At 37.7% G+C, this 26,051-nt stretch overlaps 1 protein-coding gene across 9 annotated transcripts in view; it reads right to left on the bottom strand.

Moving 5' to 3' along the window:
- The window catches only part of STRBP (spermatid perinuclear RNA binding protein), a 147,157-nt gene that overhangs the window by 21,098 nt on the left and 100,008 nt on the right, over positions 1-26,051 (bottom strand). For all 9 annotated transcript variants that reach the window (XR_012008252.1, XR_012008253.1, XR_012008254.1 and 6 more), the window contains 6 exons: positions 15,048-15,140; positions 14,429-14,628; positions 8,913-9,071; positions 5,463-5,597; positions 5,122-5,262; positions 2,377-2,500 (listed from right to left, as the gene is read on the bottom strand). Coding sequence is in view for 6 of the 9 variants with exons in the window: in XM_072777817.1 (XP_072633918.1) it covers positions 2,377-2,500; positions 5,122-5,262; positions 5,463-5,597; positions 8,913-9,071; positions 14,429-14,628; positions 15,048-15,140 (852 nt within the window). In the remaining 3 variants the exon portion in view is untranslated. The remainder of the gene's footprint in view (positions 1-2,376; positions 2,501-5,121; positions 5,263-5,462; positions 5,598-8,912; positions 9,072-14,428; positions 14,629-15,047; positions 15,141-26,051) is intronic.

The raw sequence follows: 26,051 nt of genomic DNA on the forward strand, positions 1-26,051 counted from the left end.
TGGAGGTGGCGCTAAATCACTGGGCCACCAGGGCTGCCCACAGAAGAGTGTCTTAATTTGAGACCTATGAACAGAATCAAACAGCAATGAACCTTTTCCTCTCCCCTCTCCCTCCTTCCCATCTCATCCTTAAGCATTCTCCATCTCCTTAAAAACAACACAGTTACTGACCCAGTTCCTCTCACTAAAAATGTTGGGAGAAATCCTTGAAACCTCCCTCTTTTTCATTCTCCACATTAAATCCATTAATTGTGCTTCTGCAGTACATCTTCAGTGTGGTTGCTTCTTGCTGCCCATCTGCTTCCCTGCACCCACTGGAGATACCTGCACTGTCTCTGGCCTGAACTACAAGTTTACCAGAACCTTCTAACTTGTCTTTTCACAGCTACTTCTGTCCCTACAATCTATTCTTCACACTATAGATGATGATCTTTACAAAAAAAGTCTGATGTTGTCACTTCTCTCCTTAGAACCCTTCACGACTTCCCACTGCATTTAGCATTCTAAAGCCAAAATCCAAACCTTGGCCTCCAGAACTGGGACTGAGCGTCTAGCTTTAGCTCAAATCACTCCCTGTCCCTGTTGTGTCTCTCCCTACAATCCCCCACCCAAAACACACAGTGCTCTCCATACTACAGACATCTGGCCTCCTTCTAATCCTTACCAGCCAAGTTCCCTGGCCCAGCAGCACAGGGTCTCTGCACATCCTGTTCCCTCTGTGTGCAACACTCTTCCACCCTAGTCTTCTCCAAGTTAAGACCTTCTCATTCTACAAAGCTCAGGTCAACTGTCACTTCTTTGGGGGAGGCCTTCAGGCCCCAAAGCCTAGATCGTTTCTCTGTTACATCCTCTCATAGAACACACCCTTGTCCTTCCTTCATCACACTTTCTCAGTTGAAAATTGTGACTATCTCATCAGCATGTCTCACCTTTAGATCATATGCTGCACGACAGTAAAATACTAAAGTAGGCACATGACATTTGAATGAGCGAATATATTCATTATATGACACATCTCTGAGCCATGCCCCTACTGGGATCAACTCCTACAAATAAATTCCAAAACCACATCATCCACAGAACTTCCCCAGTAGCCTATTCTAACTCCTTCTTTAAAAAAAAAAAAAAAGAAAGAAAGAAAGAAAGAAAAAGAAAGAAAGATGGGATGACTGGGTGGCTCAGTGGTTGAATATCTGCCTTCGGCTCAGGGTATGATCCCAGAATCCGGGATCGAGTCCCGCATTGGGCTCCCTGTGAGGAGCCTGCTTCTCCCTCTGCCTATGTCTCTGCCTCTCTCTGTGTGTCTCATGAATAAGTAATAAAATCTTAAAAAAAAAAAAAAAAGAAAAGAAAAAGAAAGAAAGAAAGAAAGAAAGAAAGAAAGAAAGAAAGAAAGAAAGAAAGAAAGAAAGAAAAAGAGAAAAGACACAATCTAAGTGAACTTCTTAGCAATGTTACATACAAAACAATGACAGAGTAAGATCCAATCCTTGTGAGTTTCACCCCTATCAACAATTGCAAGCAGTTTACTTATTAAGTGAGAAGTTCCATACATTCAATACGGCAGACGACATGACTTGAATGAGTAGCTGACATCTACTGCCGAGATGATATAAGTATTAAAACAGAAGGCAGAAGGAGGGCATCTCTTCCCATCTCCTTCAAGCCATATTGGTGAAATGCAAAGAACATAAACTCTGGAACTGCAAACACCTACATTCAAATCCCTGCTCTGCTGTTCTCAATGTGTCTCAGACTGAGCTAGCTGTCTCCTCCCATTAAACCTTAGTTCCCTTCCCTGGAAAATGGAAACAATTTCTACTTGAGGAAACACTGTGAAGATTAAAAAACAATGACGTGAAATCATTTACGCAAAAGTGTCTGCTGTATAGCCAGCTCTGGATAAATAAGTTTCTCCTTTTTTTCTCGTTTTGTACTTCTGTAGACCGTTGCTGGATCCCAAACGCTAAGTTAAAGAAATGTTATTAGAACTAGGCTTCACCCTGACAAGGGAGTTCCTTGCCAGCAGTTTCCCTCTCTTCTACCCAGCCAGCCACTGTCCCCCCTGACACATCCTGCTTGCACAGCTGTACTCCTCAACCTGTGTAGTATCTGTTAGCTTCCTCATTGCCAAAATACATCCCCGAAACCAAGGGCAATATTCCTCATCTGTCATCTCCCTCCAGGGAGCCTCTAGGCACTCAGCAGGTTCCAAGAGAAAACAATGACATTCGGTAGATTCTCCTCTTTTGACTTTCCATGCACACCCACCTCATACCCGTGCTAGGTTTTCTGGGCCTGTGTATCACCCTGGAAAATAAACGAGATGCTGTTCTTCAAAGTCTGGCCCGGAAGAGGCAGCTGTACCATACATACCTGGAGCTATGTAGCCAGGAGCAGCTGTAGCCCCAACGAAAGCTCCCCTCGTCAGAGTTCCTCTTCCTCTGCCCCGAACAGCCTGGACTGCTGCAGACACAGCTGTATTCACAACACCCTTTGCCTGTTAAAAATAACACATTTTCATTACTGAGAGAAATAAGAACTAACATCCCATCATCTCTCTAATGCACAACCTCTATGAGAAACCTAAGCCTGTAGATAAGTCAGTGAGTCAGTCTATGACCTTGAACCTTCAATTTATCATCTGTTAAGGAAAAATGACACCTACCTTACAGAGCTGTTCTGGAAAGTATGCTGGCACATAAAAGTATGCAAATAACTTCTTCTTTTCACTTGTGGGTTACTCAGAAAGAGTTCATCTTTTACACATGAATTTCAGTAGTCATATTTTGTCCATTACATTTCAGGCCTGACTAAAGTACTTCTAGACATTTGATACCTAGGTTCGAAATCCACTGAATTCTCTGCCCACAGACAAAAACTACCACAAAAACAAACAAACCACCAAGGATTAGCTGTGAACCAGAGGGGAATTAAAAAAAAAACAAAAACAAAAACAAAACTATGAAGGAAGACCAAAAATGAGAACTCCAGGAAGGTCATGTGACTTCTCTGACTTCTTCATCTTCTGCTGTATGTGTACGTATATACGTGCATGGACCAATCATTAAATAAATACCACTTCTAAGTCCCCTCTGGCTCTAAAAGGCCATGGGACTCTATTAAAATCACAAATCTCTGTGTCTATTGGAGTCTCTCACTAATTGTGCAGTCAGGATAACAACAGCCACTTTGCTTTACTTCAGACAAGAGCAACTGAGAAAACGGCAAACTCTGAGAAGTCAGCTAAGTAAGGATAAGCAAAATAGAGGGCTGCTAAATATCCTTTTCTAAAACTGAAATTTTAAGAAAATCAAGAATATCTAGTTTTAAATGAAACATTATACTTATCTTTTTAATATAAAGACACAACCAAAACTCAAACTGAAAACTATCAGAATTCCCTACTATATCCAAGGTGTAGGGCCTCAAAGATCACTGTGGAATAAAGTCAACAAGAGCTCAAACAGCTTAAACATTCACAGCACACACACATTTATCTCACACTGAAAAGCCATCATCTTTTATTCCTCACGGGAGCGCCTCTACCACTAGCATAACAGGGGAGAGGACAGTTTCAAGGTCGAATGTATCATGCACAGGGAACAGCCATTTTTCTATTTGGCTGAAAAAAAAAATGTAACCCACACATCCAAAATAGACTGCCTCCTGGCTGTCAAACACATTGAACACATGATTTTTAGAGCTTCTAGTATGGAAAATTTCTAAAAATGGGTGAACCTCATGCAGACATTTTTTTTTTTTTTAACACGGTTCAGTCCAAGTAGTCAGGAAGTAACAATCTGGCAGCAACAGAGTGACTCCACAAAAATCAAGCTCATATCCACGAGAAGCAAACTTAACTACCCAATAAGTATCTGCACTCACTTTTTAAACACTAAAATTAACTGACCCAATACACGATGTAACTCGTGGTAAAAACACACCAAAAGAAACAAGGTAACAGTTATCTTTCTACTAATTTAGCACATTTCCTGGAAGGTTTTAGGGAAATAAAACCACTTCTCATGTGTATCAATGCAATTTAAATGCTTTATTTGTATTTCATCTCAGTAAAAGTTAGTTCTCCTTGGTTATGTTTTGAATCTTAGAATTTAAGCAATGTTTATTATAATAAGTACAAGACAGGACAAACTTCTATGATGGGCTCTAATATGCAACAGAATGCCCACGGTCTTTGGAAGGAGAACTTAGCTGAAAGAGACCCTATCATTAGTTGGCTGTGGTAGTAGAGGCAGTGTCTGTAATTCTTTGGGCCTCGATCCCTCATCTATAAAATAAGATCAACACTACCCTCTGCCGGTGGACTCCGCCTATGTAAAAGAAACTAAAACTGTTTCATTCAGAATCCTGAATAATCTAAGCTTCTTTCTAGGAGTCTAAACATTTTCAATTGACTTGTCTCTATCACATAATCTATTCAGACATTATCACACCAGCACTCTCCACCAGGGAGAGAGTGCGTCTGATATTCAATAACGTATCTCTTTTGCCCTCACAATCATGCACATAGAATATGACTACAAAATATTTTTGAATGAATAAATCAATGGACAGAAGAATCTGTTACCCAATAGCATGTAATTAGGATGCAGTCTTTTCTAAACACCTTGTTATAATCCTGGGCCTTCAGCAGGACTGATTCACCCACTGTCAGGAATGAACAGAAGTGATATAGGGTCAAGTTCTACTGTGCCACCCTCAAAGGAAAATACAAAATAAATAATGCAAAAGGACAAAACTGGAAAGGAAATGGAAGTGCACCTGCAGACTGCTGAAAGTAAGCCCCTATATTCTTGGCAGCTTCCCTCAACAAATGCTAACATCTCATTAAAGTCCAGATCCCTCAACATTCTGCCTCACTGAGAGGGCCTGAAACCCCCAAACAATGCTAACAGCCTCTTTTTAATCTATCATCTGCCTACGACCAAGAACAGGGAATATTACAGTATTCACGATTTAACCCAAAGAAAAGGATGCCAAATGCAAGAAAAAGAAACAACTTCAGGAAAAGCTAAAGTGGGACCAAGACAGAAAAAGAAATTTAATTTTGGTAATATTTTTCAGAAGTATTGCAAAGGTTCAACACTTAACTCATACCTGAGGGATAATCTTCTTTTTCTTATTATTTGCTGCATTGGGTCCAGAAAACAGCTTCTCCAGGGCAGCTAAAGCTGCACTTGCCTTTGCCACTTTCTTATTTGGACCTGCACCTCTGAATTTCTGTCCATCTACTTCTACCTAAAATCAAGAACAACACTCTGCAATTATCCCATGTGATTCCTCTATGTAGTTTTAATTTAAATATATCACAACACAGAACACACCAAAAGTCAAATAGTGCCACACGAATTCACTCTAAAACTATTTTTACATATAATCTCAGGATAGCCTCTATCTTTGAGGGGAAAAGTAAAGTTGGCTTGAATCTAGGTACACACCTCCATTACAAAGCGTTTGTCATGGCTTCCACCAGTCTCCGAGATGAGTTCATACTTAAGACCTCTTCTTTTTTCATTGAGCTCCATTACGGGATTTTTGCCACTTGCTGTGAGGATAGGGCCCTGAGTTCTTACCTAAAAGGAGGTTCAATCAAGTAAGATTTTAGAGTATTAAATTTCTTATTAATACAATTATACTATGCTTCTGTTGAAAAGAGGCTCAAAAATTACACTTTAAAGCATTTAGGGGCCAGGATGTGTGATCACCTCTACATATGAATGGCAAAATATCTTTAAAGGTATGGAAACTCTACAAGCAATAAACATGGCAGTCAGTCATCTAGCCAGCTTGCCTCTAAAGTAGGGTTGTCTCAACAGTATTCAAGAGCAATGTGGCCCTGCCATTACATGGCACTCTAGGGTCTGCTCTGTGTATTCATCATCTGAGAATAATACTTTAAATGACTAACAAAGTGGACAGAACAGCTGAGATTCACATAACCTGTGACTGTTCACTGTTTTTCATCTTTAGAGTTAGGAAGAAATAAATCTCAATTTGGGAGATGGGAAGAAAATGTTCCTACACAGCTCTCAATTCGCTCTTAAAGAGACTTAAGGGCACCTAAGGTAAAACCAGTAGGATACAGACTATGTATGGATTCTGAAATTTAAAAATAAGAATAAAAGCAGTCACTCCCTGCTCTAAGGAGCTAGAGTATAGTGGGAGGGACAGACATAATCACTGTAAGACAGTATATGTTATGGAACCACAGAAGAAGTAATCATTTTCTAGAGCAATCAGGATAGTTTTCCTGGAAGTGACATGCAAACCTAACCTTAAAGAGGCAAGCACTAGACCATGATAAGGTGGGAACAAAGAAGAAGGGCATTCTAGACAGAAGAAATAGCCATGGAAAGACCCAAGAGAAGCAAAGAACATGTGTTCAGAAAATGAAAAGAAGCACAGTTTGGCTATATAAGGGAGTGGAATATCTCCTTTATATATCTCATAATTCCTATATATCTCATAGGAAGATAAGCTCTGACTAGAAAAGCCCTTGATGGCGCCAATTCATAAAGGATTTTGCTGCATGCCATGCAAATAAGCTTTGACTTTATCATGAACTATGGGGAGCCAGAGAGACTTTATTCTAGAAAGTTTATGATTAGATTTGTGTTGTAGAAAAATCATTCCAAGAGTAGAAGAACTGATTTGAGGAAAGATTAAGACTAGAGTAAGGAAAATAAGTAATTCATGCGGGAATGTGAAGGTTCAAATGTAAGAGAGACTGCAGCACCAAAAAGAAAACAAATCACAAAATATGTACCTATAATTTCAAGAATGGAAAGACCCAAAGATTGAGCACTTTTTGAGGTTAAAGATCATGTCTATAATTCTATCACAGTAATTGCTCAAGAAACACTGAACAAGGAAAAGAATGCCCCGGGGATGCCTGGGTGGTTTGGTGGGTTAAGTGTCTGCCTTCAGCTCAGGTCATGGTTCCAGGGTCCTGGGCCTGAGCCCCACACCAGTCTCCCTGCTCAGCAAGGAGCCTGCTTCTCCCTCTCCCTCTGCCCCTCCCCCAGTTCCTGCTCGCTGCTCTCTCCACCCCCTCCCCATCAATAATAAAATCCTGGAAGAAGAAGAAGAAAGAAGAAAGAAGAAGAAGAAGAAGAAATAATAATGAATGCCTCAATCAATCATTCCCAATGGACAGCACGATTCTCTTAATAAAACTACTCTATACTGATTTGAGAAGTGGCTAATGCAAAAAAAAGAGAGAAGTGGCTAATGCTGTAGAAAGAAATGAAACACTGGACAACTTTTCAAGACAAGCTTAACAAACATGCCTGGGTATTCTTCAATAAAAAAGAAAAAAAAGAAAAAAAAAACCTCACTTCTTGAAGAGGTTTTGTAATCTACATTTTTTAAATTTCAAAGCAAGTTTCCTGTTTCCATCTTTTACAAGTAATGAGTAATTTGTGAAACTAGGTCTATGGTAATCACTCTCTGCGTTCCAAATCTGAAATCACTTTCATGAGTCAAGAGATACAAATATTTGCATTTTAATATTTTAATTTCAAATGAAGAATAAGGAGGGCTTTCTTTCTGCCAGCCCCCCTGCCATTACTACATTCTATAGAAACAAGGCACAGATGTGTGCCTACCAGAAGCTCTGTACACACATGTACACACAGCTATTAATGAGCCCACACTAATCACCTGTGAATGACTGGTCCTCTCAAAAGCCAGGTGCCAGGGCTCCTCCACAGTATCACATAAAAAGTCAGGCGAGGCTTTCACAGGCCTCAGCCTCCATCTGACCCTCCATATTGGCCCACCTGACACTTCTCAACATGTATTTTCACAATTCCAGGTCATTATACCTCCTATTCTTCTGATCCAGAATGCTTTCTTCCCACCTCTTCTCCACATAGCAAAAATCTTACTCATTACTTAAAACCTCACTCACATTTTACTCCCTTTGATTTTATAGATGTCTAAGTTTCCTAATCACTTCCTCTTTTGAGTTTTACATTATTATATTCACTTTGCCATCGTGGTACTTATCACATTACATTATAATTAGTTATGAACATGTCTTTTGTGCTTCTAGCGTGAGAACATCTTGAAGCTCTGAACACAATTTCTGCAGCATCTGCTAGTAAGCAGCCACTACAAAAGGTTCATAGACTGAAAAAATTATAGTCCAGTCTTCGATAAATACTCATTTCTACAAATGAAAAATATTTTTTTCCTTATGCAGAATGCAGTAAATAAGGGCTCCATGAACTCCCCAAAATACTGTATATACTCAGTACTAAGATTTCTGTCCCATTCTATTATCTGTGGCAATAAGCCCATATGTCAGGACTTACTCAGAATCTGAGGAACACAATAGATCAGGTTATGCCTTCCTCAAGGCTAGATAACTCCATGATGACCCACTGCCTCCCACAGCTCAGCACAAACTTCAAATAATCCTATATTCCTCGCTAGATCTTCTGGTTTTTCACTCTTCAGTTATAATCCTATATTCCTCGCTAGATCTTCTGGTTTTTCACTCTTCAGTTATTGTTGATATTGTTGATATATTTTAACTGTGAAATACTGGAAGGAACTTCCATGGCCAACAAAAGGAAAATGCTTGTTAAATTAGGAGACATTCATGTGTTGTGCATTACACAGTTATGTTAACAGATATTTTTACAGTTAAGTGAAAAAAAACAAGATGTAAAACTGCATGAAAATATGACTACTCTCACAAAAATACTCCCAGAAAAAAAGGGTGGATGGAAATAAACCAAAATATTAATAATGGCAGCCTCTGGAATACACACATTTGTATATGCTTTTGATTTTCTTATTTACACTTTCCCATATCTCTCAAATTTTCTACAATCTACATATACTCCTTTTTTTCTAAGGAGAAAAAAATATAAATATACCTCTAAGGTACTGGAGGTTTCAGTTGTAGAATTTCCAGTATTATTGCTTGAGTTTGAAGACACTGTTTCATTTTTGCCTTCATTATCTGATTTTTCATCGGAACTCATACATTCAATATCTGCATCAAAGCCTGTTGGGTATCCCATTGCTTGTAACACCTGTACAAATTAGTTTTATTCAAACATCAGAGACCACAGAGAATAGATGAAATAATGAGAACAAATTTCAAATCCACAACATTTGAATCCATGAAACACTTTGCAGGAAGAACAAGGTGATGCTAAATCTATGAATCTTTTGTTAAACTAAGTTTACCTACTAGAGTTTTACCATGGAGAATGGGACAAACATCCTCAGAATAATTAGGTTTAAATAAAGGATGACAGAAATGCAAACCTGAGGCTGCTTCTGGTTCATTTAATTTGGAGGCCAGAGGCAGAAAAACAACATAGCCACATTCAACCAAGGAGGTGAGGGGAAAAGTAAAATAGCATAATGAAAAAAGTACAATGGACTACAAAGCAAAAGACCTGGGGTCTAATCCTGTCTTTCTCCTCTGGTCCTCAATTTTCCAAACTGCAAAACAAGAAGACTGATTAGTTGACCTCTAAATTCTATGACTCCATCCATTAGGGGAAATTAGCACAGAAAGGGAATCAAGAAGTCTTCATATTAGAATTAATTTGCCTGTTAATTACATAATATCTGAAGCTTTCTACTATTGACCTCTTTGCTTCCAACTTAAACTATAATCAATACTTGAAAGAAAGGATTCAGGCTCAAGATTTATTTTCTATACCAAGTGAACCAGGAACAGTATCAGGTTTGTATTTCTGTCCCCGCCCCTCAAGGACAAGTTATGGCTTTCTCCAATGTCCATTCTTCTTATATTACCATTCAATACCTAGCACTTATCTTTTTTAAAATAAAGTTTTCTTAACAGTGTGTGTCTATCTGCAGGTGTGCAATGCCCATGAGCACACACACATACAAGCATGGCTTTAATATCTCCTGCCACTTTAATATCTCCTGCCAGGTTATACTGCTTTTGAGATGTTTACAAGAAAATATGTGCACTATCATTTTTATAAGCCTCTTTCAAACAGGCTGATACTGCACTATCAGTTACTAATTTAAAGATTTATGTCAAAATATATGGAGATACGTTCCTAAACCTATCTAAACATCTCTGTATTTGTTTCAGCTCTTAACTGTTTTATTTTTTTAAGATTTATTTATTTGTTTGTTTATGATAGACACACACACACACAGAGAGAGAGAGAGAGAGAGAGAGAGAGAGAGGCAGAGACACAGGCAGAGGGAGAAGCAGGCTCCATGCCGGGAGCCCAACGTGGGACTTGATCCCGTGACTCCAGGATCGTGCCCTGGGCCAAAGGCAGGCGCTAAACCTCTTAGCCACCCAGGGATCCCCCTTGACTAATGTTTTAAGTTGCTGAAGTGTATGTCATATTTCTTTACAATCCCAACTATACCTAATAGGTGTCTCAAAAAAAAGTTAACGATAGCCCCACAAATGAGACACCAGGCAGCCGAAACTTTCTTTCTACACAATGGCATCTTCTATAATGGGTTCTGCCAATATAAATAAAATAATACATCTGTTAAAAATGGACATAAATAGAACTCTGTACCAAGAGCATTTGAAATTTATTCACCCAATTCATATGGAGACTTTGGCATTCTGCTGAACATTTCAAATCATAAATTAATTCTTTGTAATCACTGGAAGAAAGCTAAGAACCTCTTTTCAATATCTTAACTTTTAGAAGTTCTCAGGTAGTACTATAAGACTAAGTATGTTAACATCATTTGGTTTATCCTCTTGAATATTTTAAAACACTTTCTCCACTGTATAAGTCTTGTAAATATGGTCTCCCTGAACAATCTCACTCTGAGAGAACAGTCATCAATCTGGAATGAATACTAGCCAGTACAAACTGCAAGTCAAAAGTCAAGAGTCACAAATAAATTTGATTTGTTTATTCCAATAAAAATGAAAGACATGCAGCTTTTCCCAATTTCATACAGACAATTAAAATAATCTGTGAATTATTTAATACCATTTCTCTCTGTGCTTTTCTCACATATCATATTCATCTGTTATTAATTTTTTTCTTCCTTTTTTCATCTGTTATTATAGCAACATCTTTAACTACATTATAGTTTATTTAACTGATGGATAATCTCAAGGAACTTAGTGTATTTGCAATACAGCTCAACTAAAAAAAAAAAAAGTAGTGAGTTCTCAGACCTCTAAAAGCAAACTTTGCTTGGAATCAATATTAAAGCCAAAAAACTGATATACTAAAAAAAAAAGTGAGTTTCAAGTGTCTGGCAAACAAATCAAATCTAATGAATACATCAATTGGGCTGAAAAATCACAATTACAATTACAACGACAAACTATAACCTAATGCTGCACCAGGTTCACTTAGTATAGAGAATAAATCTTGGGACTGAATCCTTTCTTTCCATTTTTATTGAATATGGCTGATTATGTTCTTTGTGAGGGACCATCAGAAAAAAAGGGCTGAAACAGGAAAGAAAAAATTGGCAACTGATCTCCATCATGTCAGGTACCCACTGCTGGCTCCCCTCCCCAGTTCCTTGGGGGAGGAACTGCTTTTTCATATTTTGTTTAGATTTGATTCTCTGGTATGATCTATTGTAACAAATACAGACCCCTACCAAGCTGAGTAAGGAATAGAAGAATTTTTATCCAGTGGGACCTATTTTCAAAAACATATGTTAAATATAAAACACTCCCAAACCCACGTATAAAACTTATAAAAAACCCACTTATATGGAACTTGAAAACTCTCGTATATAGATGGCAATATATACATGCTTAACATATAATAGGAAGCTCAACACATATTTAGTGAATTAATGCATTATTCAAATGTGCCCTCTTCTTGATCTAGAAATTCCAATTCTAGAATATATCCTTGTTTCTTTTTTTAATATAAGCTCTACAGGGGAATCCCTGGGTGGCTCAGCAGTTGGGTGCCTGCCTTTGGCCCAGGGTGTGATCCTGGAGTCCTGGGATCAAGTCCTGCATCGGGCTCCCTGTGTGGAGCCTGCTTCTCCCTCTGCCTGTCTCTGCCCCTCCCTCTCTGTCTCTCTGTCTCATGAATAAATAAATAAAATCTTAAAAATAAAAATAATATAAGCACTACAACTAACATGGAGCTTGAACTCATGATCTCTAGGATCCAAGAGTCACATGCTCTACTGACAGAGCCAGCCAACTGCCCAGAGAATATATCTTAAGGGATAATGAGACTAGTTCAAAAAAATGTAAAGCAATCAACTGGAAGCATCTAAATCTAAAAGGATTAGTTATGTTATTATAGATAATAAAAAATATTAGGCCATCATTAAAAAGGAGAACTTTGTGATAACTATTTTAAAAACTCATATTCTTAGATGAACAAAAAAAAATACTTATTTTAAATATATTTTTTGTATACCTATTATGTAGGTCCCACTATTCCTTATCCTAAAACACATGGGGCCAGACTATTTTGAGAATTCATAGTTTTTCAGTTTAGAAAACTAATATAAAATATTTACTATATATTTTCCAAATCCCTAGGTGAGTTCAGGTGCACCCCATTGTTTGTGCACAAAACACATAAAATATTCACACTAAATGGAATAATAAAGACTAAGAGTAGTTCGACATCAATTCAAGTCAGGTCTTCCCATCAAGTGAGTCTGCATCAAACTTTGGAAATACTTTTCATTTTCAGTGCTTTCTGGATTTTGGAATTGTAGGTTAAAAAACAAGGCTTGGAAAAATACATACCAAAATGTTAGTAGTAGTTGTGAGAACAAATAGTATTTAAATCCTGTCATATTACAAAATCTGCACTGTTCTTACTCCCAAATTTTACTTAATTCCAAGTTGCTATGAGACCACTAGCTTACATTAAAGGCAATTATAACAAATAGCTCACAAACTGTCACTGCATCACCCATGATGTTAAAGGATGTCACTGCTATCCTTTTTTATGAAGACCCACTAAAGAAGAATACCCACTGATCTCTAAACCAAAACAACTATGACTCTTATAATCAACTGTCTGTTCTTATGTCACAAACAGTAAAGGGATATTTCACAAGCTTTTTGAGTTAGATGCTAGAGAACTGAGATCTAAGTTTGTGACTCATTCTCAGAATTTATTTATTTTTTTTATTTTATTTATTTATTCATGAGACACACACACACACACACACACACACACACACACACACACACAGAGGCACAGACACAGACAGGCAGAGAGAGAAGCAGGCTCCATTCCATGCAGGGAGCCCGACGTGGGATTCGATCCCGGGTCTCCAGGACCACACCCGGGACTGAAGGTGGCGCTAATCCACTGAGCCACCCGGGCTGCCCTCTGCTTCATTTTAAACTCATACTATTTCATCATACTTGAAGTACCCCTTTTTATAAACAAGACACAACATAAATATTGCTTTATATTTTTACAGCTTAGTTACTGTTTTCCTACATCGTGCTTATAATTTATTCATGTGTATATTTGTCTGTCTCCAATCTTTTTCCATGCTAGAATGCAGGCTCCAGGAGGCCAAGGGTTTTGTTTTGTTCACTGCTGTATCCTTAGAATCTAGGATAATGTTCACATCTATATTAATAATACTTGCAAAATGGAATTATCATGAAAAGAGACCAATTCTGTCTTATGCCATACTGTTACATAACTTCTTAAATGAAAATTGATCTTTAGTCTACATGATCTTTGACATTTTCACATTTGTCTACGAGAGGGCAAATATACTCATGGAAAAATTCCAGGATTTAGGGACTTTCTACAAACCTACATGCATGATTGGTTGGTTCAATCCTGGATCTTATTCCCTACAAAAATATTCTGGAATACACAAAAGGCACCATATGCCCGAAGATAATAATTAAATTTATTTATGATTGGAAAAATCTGCAAACAGCAAAATATTCAATGGTAGTAAAATATTTAAACAAATAATAGTACAACCATATCATGTTAATCATACAGCCATTAAAAATTACTTGTGAAGATTTTAATAACATGAGAAAACACTGATAACATAGTAAATGAAAGAAATCATAAGATAAATTAAATACACACTGTGAGCTCAACCTAAACATATTGTAAGTATATTATATAAATATATATGAATATATGAATATCATATTTATATATTACATGTAATATAAATACTAATATAAAATATCATTAATATAAATATTAATGATCTGCCCCATTTTTGTCTTTACTTTTCTCTGCATTTTCCAAATTTTGTATAATCAACACCAATAATTTTAAAACCAAAAAAGAAAAATTTTGTAACCCAGAGGTGACAAAAGTCTTTGTGTCATTGTCCTTAAAATCTTTAAAAATTCTATTAATTTATTTGAGAAAAATAAGTACCTTATTTATAACATAAAATAACAAAGCCCTGCTAAACAAAAGCAAAACTGTACCTTCACTGCTACATGAAGTTTTGCTGTTTTCTTGGATGGCCCTGAGGCTTCATATGTTGTACCGTCCACATCTACAGACATTGTGAAGACTGGGGCATGGACAGGGCCGGACTGAGACAAGAGCTTATACTGAAGCCCAGGCCTGATCTGATTTAGCCTCATTAGTGCATTCATAAGGTCTATTGCTTTACTATCCAGAACTGTTTAAAACAAAAACAAAACAAAAAATGAGATCAGAAATTAAATCATTTTGCTTTTAATCTATGCATCTATAGATTCTGAAAGACCACTATTAATTCACCAGGTTTTAAAAAGCAAGAATTTGAAAACATATATATACAATTTCACTTCATCAGTGATTCTAAAATTACTTAAATTATACTAACATCACTATATAAGTGACATGAATTATTATAACATCAATTTAGTTTGTCAATACTAATATATCTTAAGCAATGAAGCTTGAAAACAAAAGTTATCCAATCATCAATTTCTCATATAAGATATATTTTTAAAACTCCAATTCAATCAAATTCTTCACTTGGTAATTTTTATTTTCCTGTCTGAAACTACAAATCTTTTCTAGCTCATATCTCTAAGAATAAAGATTTTTATATACTTTTCCTTAAGTTTCGTTTCATCTTCTTATTGGGATCTTTATCATCCCCTAATCCATCTTCAAATGGCCTCTTCAGAGCTGAAGACCCAGCACCTAAAAAAATTATTAGAGATTCATTATCAGTAAAAACAATGAATCTACTTACTCAACCAAATGTATCTAGTATGTTCAGGAAGGAAAATCTTAGGAATCACAAAGACCACAGTACTCTCACTGATCAATTAAATTACTACATATATATACATATATATATACATATATACACACATATATATATACACATATACACACACACACACACACACACATATATAATATCCCTTTAATTCAACCCCAGGTGAGGGGTTGAATTAAAAATATGGTAGAGATTAAGGAGTACACTTGTCACAAGCACCAGATAATGTATGGAATTGTTGAATCACTGTATTTTACACCTAAAATGAATATATATATATATATATATATCCCTATATATACACACAATAGTATACTATCCCTTTATATATTTATTTTCCTATTTATTCAGATGTATTAATAAACATTCACACAAATATCTTTATATTTTTTACACCTATAAATATACATGAACATAAAAAAGTCTAGAAAGATATATATCAAAATTATAAAGGTAACTATCTCTAGTGGAAGAGTTTTTGATTTTTGTCTTTTCAGATATGTCTATAATTTAACATTTATTATTTCTATAAATTTTTTAAGCCCATGCACTAAAATCTTATGCTTTTGGAACTCTATTTCTCACACTACAAACCATTCTTTTGTCTGCCTATTCAAACCCTACTCAAGATTTTATTTACATAATCAAAATTATGTAGTACTGCCATAAAAACAGACACACAGATCAATGGAACAGAATAGAAAACCCAGAAATAAACCTACAACTATATGGTCAATTAATCTTCAACAAAGCAGGAAAGAATATACAGTGAGCAAAAGGATAGTATCTTCAACAAATGGTGTTGGGAAAACTGGACAGCCACATGCAAAAGAAAAAAACCGGACCACTTTCTTATACCATACACAAAGATAAATTCAAGACAGATTAAAGACCTAAATATGAGACCTTAAACCATAAAAATCCTAGAAGAGAACACAGGAATAACCTCTCTGACATTGGCCATAGTAACTTTTTCCTAGATAGGTCTCCTGAGGTAAGGGAAACAAAAACAAAGATAAACTACTGTGACTACATTAAAATAAAAAGCTTCTGCACAGCAAAGGAAACAGTCAACAAAACTAAAAGGCAACCTATGGAATGAGAGAAGATATTTGCAAATGACATATCTGATAAAGGGTTAGGATCCAAAATATATAAAGAACCAACACAATTCAACACCCAAAAAACAGATAATCCAATTAAAAAATGGGCAAGGATGCCTGGCTGGCTCAGTTGATGGAGTATGCAACTTAATCTCAGGGTTGTGAGTTCAAGCCCCATGTTGGGTGTAGAGATTACCTTAAAAAAAAAAAAAGGACAGAAGACATTTCTCCAAAGAAGACATATAGATGGCCAACAGATATATGAAAAGATGCTCAACATCACTCATTATTAGAGAAATGCAAATCAAAACTACAACAGATATCACCACACACCTGTCAGAATGGCTAAAATCAAAAACAAAAGAAACAAGTGTTGGCAAAGATGTGGGGAAAAAAGGAACCCTCTCCACCGCTGGTGGGAATGCAAACTGGTGCAGCAACTATAGAAGATAAGTGTAGAGGGTCCTCAGAAAGTTTTAAATATAGAACTACCCTATGATTCAGCAATCATGCTACTGGGCTACCCAAAGAATACAAAAACACTAATTCAAAGGTATCCACACACACTGATGTCTATAGAAGCATATTTCAAACAGCCAAGATATGGAAGTAGTCCAAGTATCCATCAATACCTGAATGGATAAAGATGTGGTGTGTATGTGTATGTGAATATACAGAGGTATATTTCATTCTTTTATATTATATATATATACATACACACACACACACATATATATATACATATACACACACATACATATAATAATGGAATATCATTCAGTCATAAAAAAGAATTAAATCTTGTCATCTGCAATGACATGAGTGAAGCTAGAAAGTATAATGCTAAGCAAAATAATTAAAGACAAATACCATATGATTTCACTCATGTAGAGTTTAAGAAACAAAACAAATGAGCAAAGGGAAAAGAAGAGAGAGAGAGAGAGATCAAGAAACAGACTCTTAAAATTACAGTGAACAAACTGATGGTTACCAGAAGGGAGGGAGATGAGGTGAGGGGTTGCATTAAATATATGATGGGGGGATCCCTGGGTGGCGCAGCGGTTTAGCGCCTGCCTTTGGCCCAGGGCGTGATCCTGGAGACCCGGGATTGAATCCCACGTCAGGCTCCCGGTGCAATGGAGCCTGCTTCTCCCTCTGCCTATGTCTCTGCCTCTCTCTCTCTCTCTCTATGACTCATAAATAAAAAAAAAAAAAAAGTTAAATATATGATGGGGATTAACGAGTGCACTTGTCACAAGCACCAGATAATGGAATTGCTGAATCACTATATTTTACACCTAAAATGAATATAACACTGTAAATTAACTAATGGGAATTAAAATAAAAACCTAAAAAAGATTTTATTTACAGTTCATCTTCTCCCTAAAGTTTTCTTCACCTTTCCTCTCATCTCAACTTTCTAAAATAATTTCTATGGTATCAGACTCAAAGTGTCATATATAGTCTTATGCCATTGCCTATTCATATATAGAGATCTTGTATTTTCACTAAACTCAATGAACATCAAAGATACTTCCTCCTTGTATCTTATAAACTATCTAACATAAAACTTATACACAGTATAATGGATATGGAACAAAAACTGATCAATCAATTTCTTGAATAAAGCAACTAACTAATGACATTTTCAGGCATAAGGGAAGAACATGGCTATCCAAGTTAAAAATAATCAGGGAAAAGCTTATCAGTATGTGTAAGGACTTTAAAAAGAACTTTATGTCTTCAACTCAAAAGTTCATTGTTGGGTTTTTCCAAAAGGAAAGCTATCTCAAGAGATTCATTCCATAGGATTTCCAGATACTTCTAGTGAAACACTGTAATATTACTGAAATTAACTATGTATTTTCTGGTCAACAAGATTTACTGTGCCTTGCAATAAACATTGACTTCAGCATTTGCTTGAGTCAATACTTACCACTCAGGTCAATCAATCTTGATGTTCTTTTTCAACAAAAACAGTATTTGTTTATATCTGCTTAGTATTGTATTTCACTTGCATTACTTATGTAACTGTGAGTGTGCCAGTTTCCCAGAATGGAGTTCTTACAAGATAAAAGTTAAAAGGAATCATGCCTATTTAATCGCTCTCCAACTCATTAAGTTACATTAAAAACTGTTTCCTGATTGCTTGGAAATCACAAGCTAGTTTATATATACAGGTCTATTCTCTAAATCCTGCAGTTACATAAACAGAGTTCCAGGGATTAAGCTTCATTCTACTATTCCAGCCCCAGGGTTGTAAAATCTGGTGTTGATCATAATAGTAATATGAGAGGAAAAAAAATAGGCCTCCTTTACAAAAAGCAAGTCATTTTCAATTTCTACAATATCTAGAAATGAGAAATATCATTTGAGAGGCAACAATTTTGAAAAATAATACATGGGTATTTACCATATGCTTACCTTAACTGTAAATGTCTTCACTTAAATATATTAATTTATTTAAACCTCACAAGCACCTATAAAGCCTGTACTTTTATCATAATTTCATTCTTACATTCATTCAGCAATAAATATTAACTGGGCATTTTCTGTTCTTTTTAAGAGAGACAGAGAGAGTGGGGAGGGAGAGGCAGAAGGAGGCAGGGGAGAGAGAGAATCTTAAGCAGGCTCCATTCCCAGTGTGGAGCTGACGTGGGGCTAGATCTTATGACCCTGAGACCATGACCTGAGCCAAGATCAAGAAGCAGACATTCAACCAACTGAGACCCCCAGGTACCCCTAATTGAGTATTTCCTATGTGCAGGACAATTTTAGGTGCTAGACATATAATGGGACAAAACAATGTCTCCAAGAGTTTACACATTGTGGTGGAAACTAATTACATGTTGTGTGATGGTCAGCAAAATGGAGAAAAATAAAAGGCTTGTGGAGGTGGAGGCGTTGCTATTTTTTTTTATTTTTATTTTTTCAGATTTTATCTACTTATTCATGAGAGGCACAGAGACAGAGGCAGAGATACAGGCAGAGGGAGAAGCAGGCTCCCTGCAAGAAGCCTGATGAGGGACTCCATCCCAGAACCCAGGGATCACACCTTGAGCTGAAGGCAGACTCTCAACCACTGAGCCACCCAGGTGTCCCAGGTTGCTATTTTATGTGTGGTATTCATCAGCCTGGTCAAGAGATATCACAGATAAGGTTACCCTTAGATGAAGGCCTGATGAAAATAACAGAATGAGCCATTCAGCAATATGGGGGGGGGGGGGGGGGGGGAAGAGTCCCAGGCAGAGAAAACAGCAAGTACAAAGGTCTTAAGAAAAATCATAAACCCCTGAGCAGTTGGAGTAGCCTAAACAAGAAGAGAATGATTACAGAAGATGAAGAGGGAGTATAGTTGTCAACCCTTGCTATCACTTAGAGGAACTTTTACAAAATACTGAAGTTCCGCTACGCAGTATGAGAAAGTAAGTAAATTCAAAAAGCCTTCCTGAGAAGAATTAGAAAAGCTAAATAAAATGTAGAAAAAACATCTATTCCTGGACATTAAAGAACTGTGGAGTCAAGATCTGAGACATAATGGAAACCCTGCACTAGAGGCACATTTCCCCTAGATACATCTTCCAAGTCCAGGAGAAGCCACTAAGAACTGAACACAGTAACTTTTAGCAGCACTCAGGGGTCAAAACCTGAGATGCACCAAGCAAAGAAGGCCTGCTGAATCCGCCACACTGCGAGTTGGACCTCTGCAATGTCATACACTAGAAGTAAATAAAGTAGTAACAGTCTGAATCTCCTATGGATTCAAGCTCAGTGTCAAACCACCTTAATCCTTGATTGCATTCAAAAGATCCAGGATCAAAAAAAAAAAAGATCCAGGATCGCCAATTCCACAAGCCATCGCCCAGTAACGTAAATCCTCCAAGATATCATTACTCTAGGGTTTTTTTTTTTTTAATTTTTATTTATTTATGATAGTCACAGAGAGAGAGAGAGGCGCAGAGACACAGGCAGAGGGAGAAGCAGGCTCCATGCACCGGGAGCCCGATGTGGGATTCGATCCCGGGTCTCCAGGATCGCACCCTGGGCCAAAGGCAGGCGCCAAACTGCTGCGCCACCCAGGGATCCCACTCTAGGGTTTTAAATTCTCTACAACTGTTCACTTAATGTCTCCAGCACTCATAATAACTAAGTAGGTGAGAAGACATGATATTGTGATCAAAAATCAAGAAGGAGCAGACAACGGAAGAGACCCAAAAGGGACCCAGATGACTGAGCTTTCAAAAACACATTTGATTAAAAAGAATGATTAGGGGACGCCTGGGTGGCTCAGTGGTTTAGCGCCTGCCTTCGGCCCAGGGCGTGATCCTGGAGTCCGGGTATTGAGTCCCACATTGGGCTCCCCACAGGGAGCTTGCTTCTCCCTTTGCCTATGTCCACCTCTCTGTGTGTCTCTCTCATGAATAAATACATAAAATCTTAAAAAAAAAAAAAAAAAGAATGATTAGAATGCTCAAAGAGAGACAGATACAGACAACAGGAATTTATGCAAAAAATCTGAAACTATAGGGGTGCCTGAGTGGCTCAGTCGGTTGAGCATCTGCCTTCAGCTCAGGTCGTGATCCCAAGGTCGTGGGATCGAGTCCCATGTGGGGCTCCCTGCTTAGCAAAGGAGTCTGCTTCTCCCTCTCCTCTCCACTCATGCTCGCTCTCTCTCTCTCTCTCTCTCTCTCAAATAAATAAATAAAATTCTTTATTTAAAAAAATCTGAAACTTTATAGAAATGAAAAATACAGTATAAATTTAAAACTGACAGACCTGCAAGCAGAGACAATCCACTATAGAAAGGAAATGACATACAAGTTAACCAAAAACTATAGTACAGGTATATAAGATTTAAACAACAAAATAAACAAATGTGACCTGACATATAAAGAACATTCTGACCACCAACTGTAGAATATACATACCTTTTTCAGAGTATGAATCATTTACAAAAACCACGTACAGGGCCAAAAAATAAGTCTCAAGAAATATCGAAGGACAGAAATCATACAAAACACGTTCTTAGATCTCAGAATAAGAACTCAAAAATAAAGAGATAAATCGGAAATCCTCATTTGTCTGGAAATGAAGCAATGACATCTAAATGGCTTATATGTCAAAGAGCTGATAACAAGGGAAAATAATAGTTTTAACTGAGAATGAAAATACTCATGTCAAAAGAGCGTAGGGGCACCTGGGTTAGGCATCTGCCTTCCACTCAGGTCATGATCGAACTTTGTGTTGGCTCAGTAGTTAGTCCGCTTCTCCCTCTCCCTCTGTTATCTCTTGTTCTCACTCTCTCTCAAGTAAATAAATAAATCTTAAAAAAAAAAAAAAAAAAAAAAGATGTAATGTGAGGCACCCCAGTGGCTCAGTCGGTTAAGTATCTCTTTTTTTTTTTTTTTGTAAAGATTTTATTTATTTATTCATAGAGATGCAGAGAGAGAGAGAGAGAGGCAGAGACACAGGTAGAGGGAGAAGCAGGCTCCATGCAGAGAGCCTGATGTGGGACTCGATCCTGGGTCTCCAGGATCACGCCCTGGGCTGCAGGCAGCGCTAAACCGCTGCGCCACTGGGGCTGCCCTCTAACTCTTGATTTCAGCTCAGATCGTGATCTCAGGGTCTTGAGACCAAGCCCCATCTCTAGCTCTGCACTCAATGGGGAATCTGCTCGAGATTCTCTCTGTCCCTCTCCTTCTGCCCGCACTCACCACACTTGCCCATGCTCTGAAATAAATCTTAAAAAAAAAAAGAAAAGAAAAACAAAAAAAAAAAAAAAAAACAAAAAAAGTGTATGAGGCACTTCGAAGACTCAGTCCCTTGAGCATCTGCCTTCAGCTTGGGTCATGATCTCATGATCAAGCCCCTCATCCAGCTCCCTGCTCCACAAGGAGTCTGCTTGTCCCTCTCTCCCTCTGCCCCTCCCCTCCACTTGTGCTCTCACTCGAGTTCTCTCTCTCAAATAAATTTTTTTTTAATTTTTATTTTATTTATGATAGTCACACAGAGAGAGAGAGGCAGAGACACAGGCAGAGGGAGAAGCAGGCTCCATGCACTGGGAGCCCGACGTGGGATTCGATCCCGGGTCTCCAGGATGGCGCCCTGGGCCAAAAGCAGGCGCCAAACCACTGTACCACCCAGGGATCCCCAATAAATTCTTAAAAAAAAAAAGAGGGGATCCCTGGGTGGCTCAGTGGTTGAGCATCTGCCTTTGGCCCATGGCGTGATTCCCGAAGACCTGGGATCGAGTCCCGCGTCAGGCTCCCTGCATGGAGCCTGCTTCTCCCTCTGCCTGTGTCTCTTCCTCTCTGTGTCTCTCATGAATAAATGAATAAAATCTTTAAAAAAAAAGGGGGGGGGGTGTAATGCACACAAATCTGGGCTTAAAATGGAAAATTTACAGTCTAAGTAGTATATATGATAAAATAAGAGACCAAAAGAGATAAATAATTTCAGCTATCTCAAAAAGTTAAAAACAAAAAATAACAGCAAATTAAACTCAAAGAAGGTTGTGAGGAAAAATAAAGGAGCACAGATCAGTGAAACAGAACGTCTATTTCACTATATTATCAGAATACAATCAACAAACTCATATTGATTTTTTTAAAAGATTTATTTATTCTAGAGAGTGTATGCAGGTGCGAGCAGAGGGAGAGGCAGAGGGAGAGAATTTCAAGCAGACTCTCCTACTGAGTGCAGAGCCTGACTTAGCTCAATCTCACAACCTTGAGCTCATGACCTGAGCCAAAACCAAGAGTCAGATGCTCAACCCACTGAGCCACCCAGGTGCCCCCAAAGTTGACTCTTTTGAAAAGATTCATTAAACTGACAAACCTTTAATGGGAGAGATCAGGGAGAAAAAAGGAGGTATAAAATGTATACAAGAGGTGTCCATTAAAGGGACACCTGGATGGCTCAGTTGGTTAAACATCTGCCTTTGGCTCAGGTCATGATCCTGGGGTCCTAGGAGCCAGCCCTAAGTTGGGCTCCCTGCTCAGTGGGTAGCCTGCTTCTCCCTCTCCACTCCATTCTTGCTCTCTCTCACTATCTCTCTCTTTCTCAAATAAATAACAATAAAAAATCTTTAAGAGCACATCACTAAAAATACTGCAAACAACAGAAAAATAAGATCTTTAAACTACTTTATTTTTAAATTTGGACAAAATGGACAAAGTCCCAGAAAAACACAATTTACTAAAACTTTGATAAGAAGATAACAGCCCTTTCCCTATTAAGGAAATTAGATCTGTAATTTAAAACCTTCCCACAAAGAAAACCACGTGCCCAAAAGGCTTTGCTGATAAATTCTCCCAAACATTTAAGGAAGAAATAACATCAATCTTACACAAACTCTTCCAAGGAACAGAAAAAGAAGGGACAGTTCCCAGCTCACTTGGTAAGGCCAGCATAACCTTAGAGCCAAAACTTAACAAAACATTAGAATAAAGGAAAACTGCCAACCAAGACAAAAAACAAAAATTTGTGTTTCTGTTAACTGTTCACAAAAACCTACACAAGATTGTTTGTAGCAGCTTTATTTATAATAGCCTGAAACTGAAAGCAAACAAAATGTCCTACAATAGGTGCATGGTTAAATCAACTCTGGCTCACTCATGCCATAGAATACTACCCAAAAGTCAAAAGGAAAGAACTGGGGATACACAAAAACCTGGGTAGATCAAAGGGAATTATGCTAGGAAGGGTGGGCGGGGGCGGAGGGGGGGAGCTCTCAAAAGATCACATACTGTATAATTCCATTCATATAAAATCACTGATATGTAGAAAAATGCATGGTATCCAGGGCTGGGGGGGGGAGGGGGGAGATGGTTGAGGGGAGAGAAGTGAGTGTGGCTGCAAAGGGGCAACAGGACAGAGACCTTGGTGGCAGTAAAATAGTTCTGTATCTTGATTTTGACACTAGTTACACAAATCTACACATGTAATAAAAATGGCATAAAATGTATCAATGTCAATTTCTTGGTTTTGAAAGCATACTACAGTTACATAAGATGTAACTTGAGAGAAACTGGGTGAAGGGTACATGCAATATCTCTGTACTATTTCTGTAACTTCCTGTAAATCTGTAATTATTTCCAGATAAAGGAAGAAAGAAAGGAAGAAAGAACTGCAGCTTTATTGAAAACAGACAACAGGGGCAAGCAAGGGCAAAGGTAGGAAGACCAGAAAGAAAAGACAACTGCAATAATCCGGGTAAGAGATGATGACAGTGTAGGTCAGGATAATAATAGTGAAGAAGTTAAAGAAATAGCTGAATTCTGCACATATTTTGAAAGTAAAAAACACAGGATTTATTGATGATCTGGATCAGAGTGAAAGAAAGACAGGATTCAAGGGTGAAGGTGTCTGACCTGAGCACAGAGATAGAGTTTTCAATGACTGGGTCAAAGATAACTATGGAAAGAGCATATCAGAGGCAGGGTAAGAACAGGAAATTGGATATAAGACATCTTAAGTTTGAGGTGTCTCTTAGACATGCAGAGGCACTGAGGAGGCAGTCAGAGGCTGGTAGCTAGGGGCTGGTAGTAATATACAGATGTGTGTGTGTATATATACACTTCATATATTCAATACATATATATTTATAACAATATATACAAATTTCATGACAAGGGACTCCATGAAGGTGTAAATAAAGAGAAATAGTCTGAGGACTGCACCCTGGGACACTCAAATATTCAGAAATCAGGAAGATGGGGAAAAGCCAACAACGCTGAGGAGAGGCCTGTGTGGCTAGAAACACCAAGAGAAAGTAATGACCTAGAAGTCAAATGAGAAGTAGTATTTCATGTCAGAAAAAGTGTGTGACAATGACAAATGCTGCGGAGGATATAGGGCATCAGGAATTTCCATACACTGCTGGTATGTAAACTGATATATATAACCATTTACTAAATTGTATGCCAGTCTGCAGTAGCTCCTGGATATATACCCAAGGAGGCACATAATAAAATGCTCACAGCAATATTGCTGGTGGATGCCAAAAAATGAAAAGACTCCAAATGTCCTGCAAAAGTAGACGGACAAGTTGTAGTACATTCATAATGGATACTACATAGCTACCAAAATGAACAAATATTAGCTATACACAGCAACATGAATGTACCCCAATCTTTCTGGACAAAAAGAAGCCAATAACAAAAGATTAAATTGTTTGACTCTCTTTCTGTAAAATTCTGGGCAATAAACAGGAAAGCATACACAGGTGGGAAAGCTATAAAGAAAATCAAGGAAATGGTTATCAAAAAGTCAGGAATGATTAGTAAGGTCATGGGGAGAGAGGTGATACGGAGAGATAAATAGATGCTTTCTGAGAAGCTAACAGTACTTCTTTTTTTAAAAAAAAAAAGTATCCTATTTATTTATTCATGAGAGACACAGAGAGAGAGGCAGAGACACAGGCAGAGGGAGAAGTAGGTTCCATGCAGGGAGGCAGACATGGGACTTGATCCCGGGACCCTGGGGTCATGGCCTGGGCTGAAGGCAGACGCTCAACCGCTGAGCCACCCAGGCTGCCTGCTAACAGTACTTCTTAACCAGGGTGGTGATTGCATGTAATTTTTTAATCATTATTTTCTAAATGATACGTGTTATTCTTTTCTGTATACATACTATATCATAAAATAAATTTGGGAGAAAAAAATGTTCATCTGCGTCAAATGTGGCTAAAAAGTTGGCTAAAATGAGGACTGAAAACTAACTGCT

The sequence above is a fragment of the Canis lupus genome, chromosome 16, assembly GCF_048164855.1.
Source record: "Canis lupus baileyi chromosome 16, mCanLup2.hap1, whole genome shotgun sequence".
NCBI lineage: Eukaryota > Metazoa > Chordata > Mammalia > Carnivora > Canidae > Canis > Canis lupus.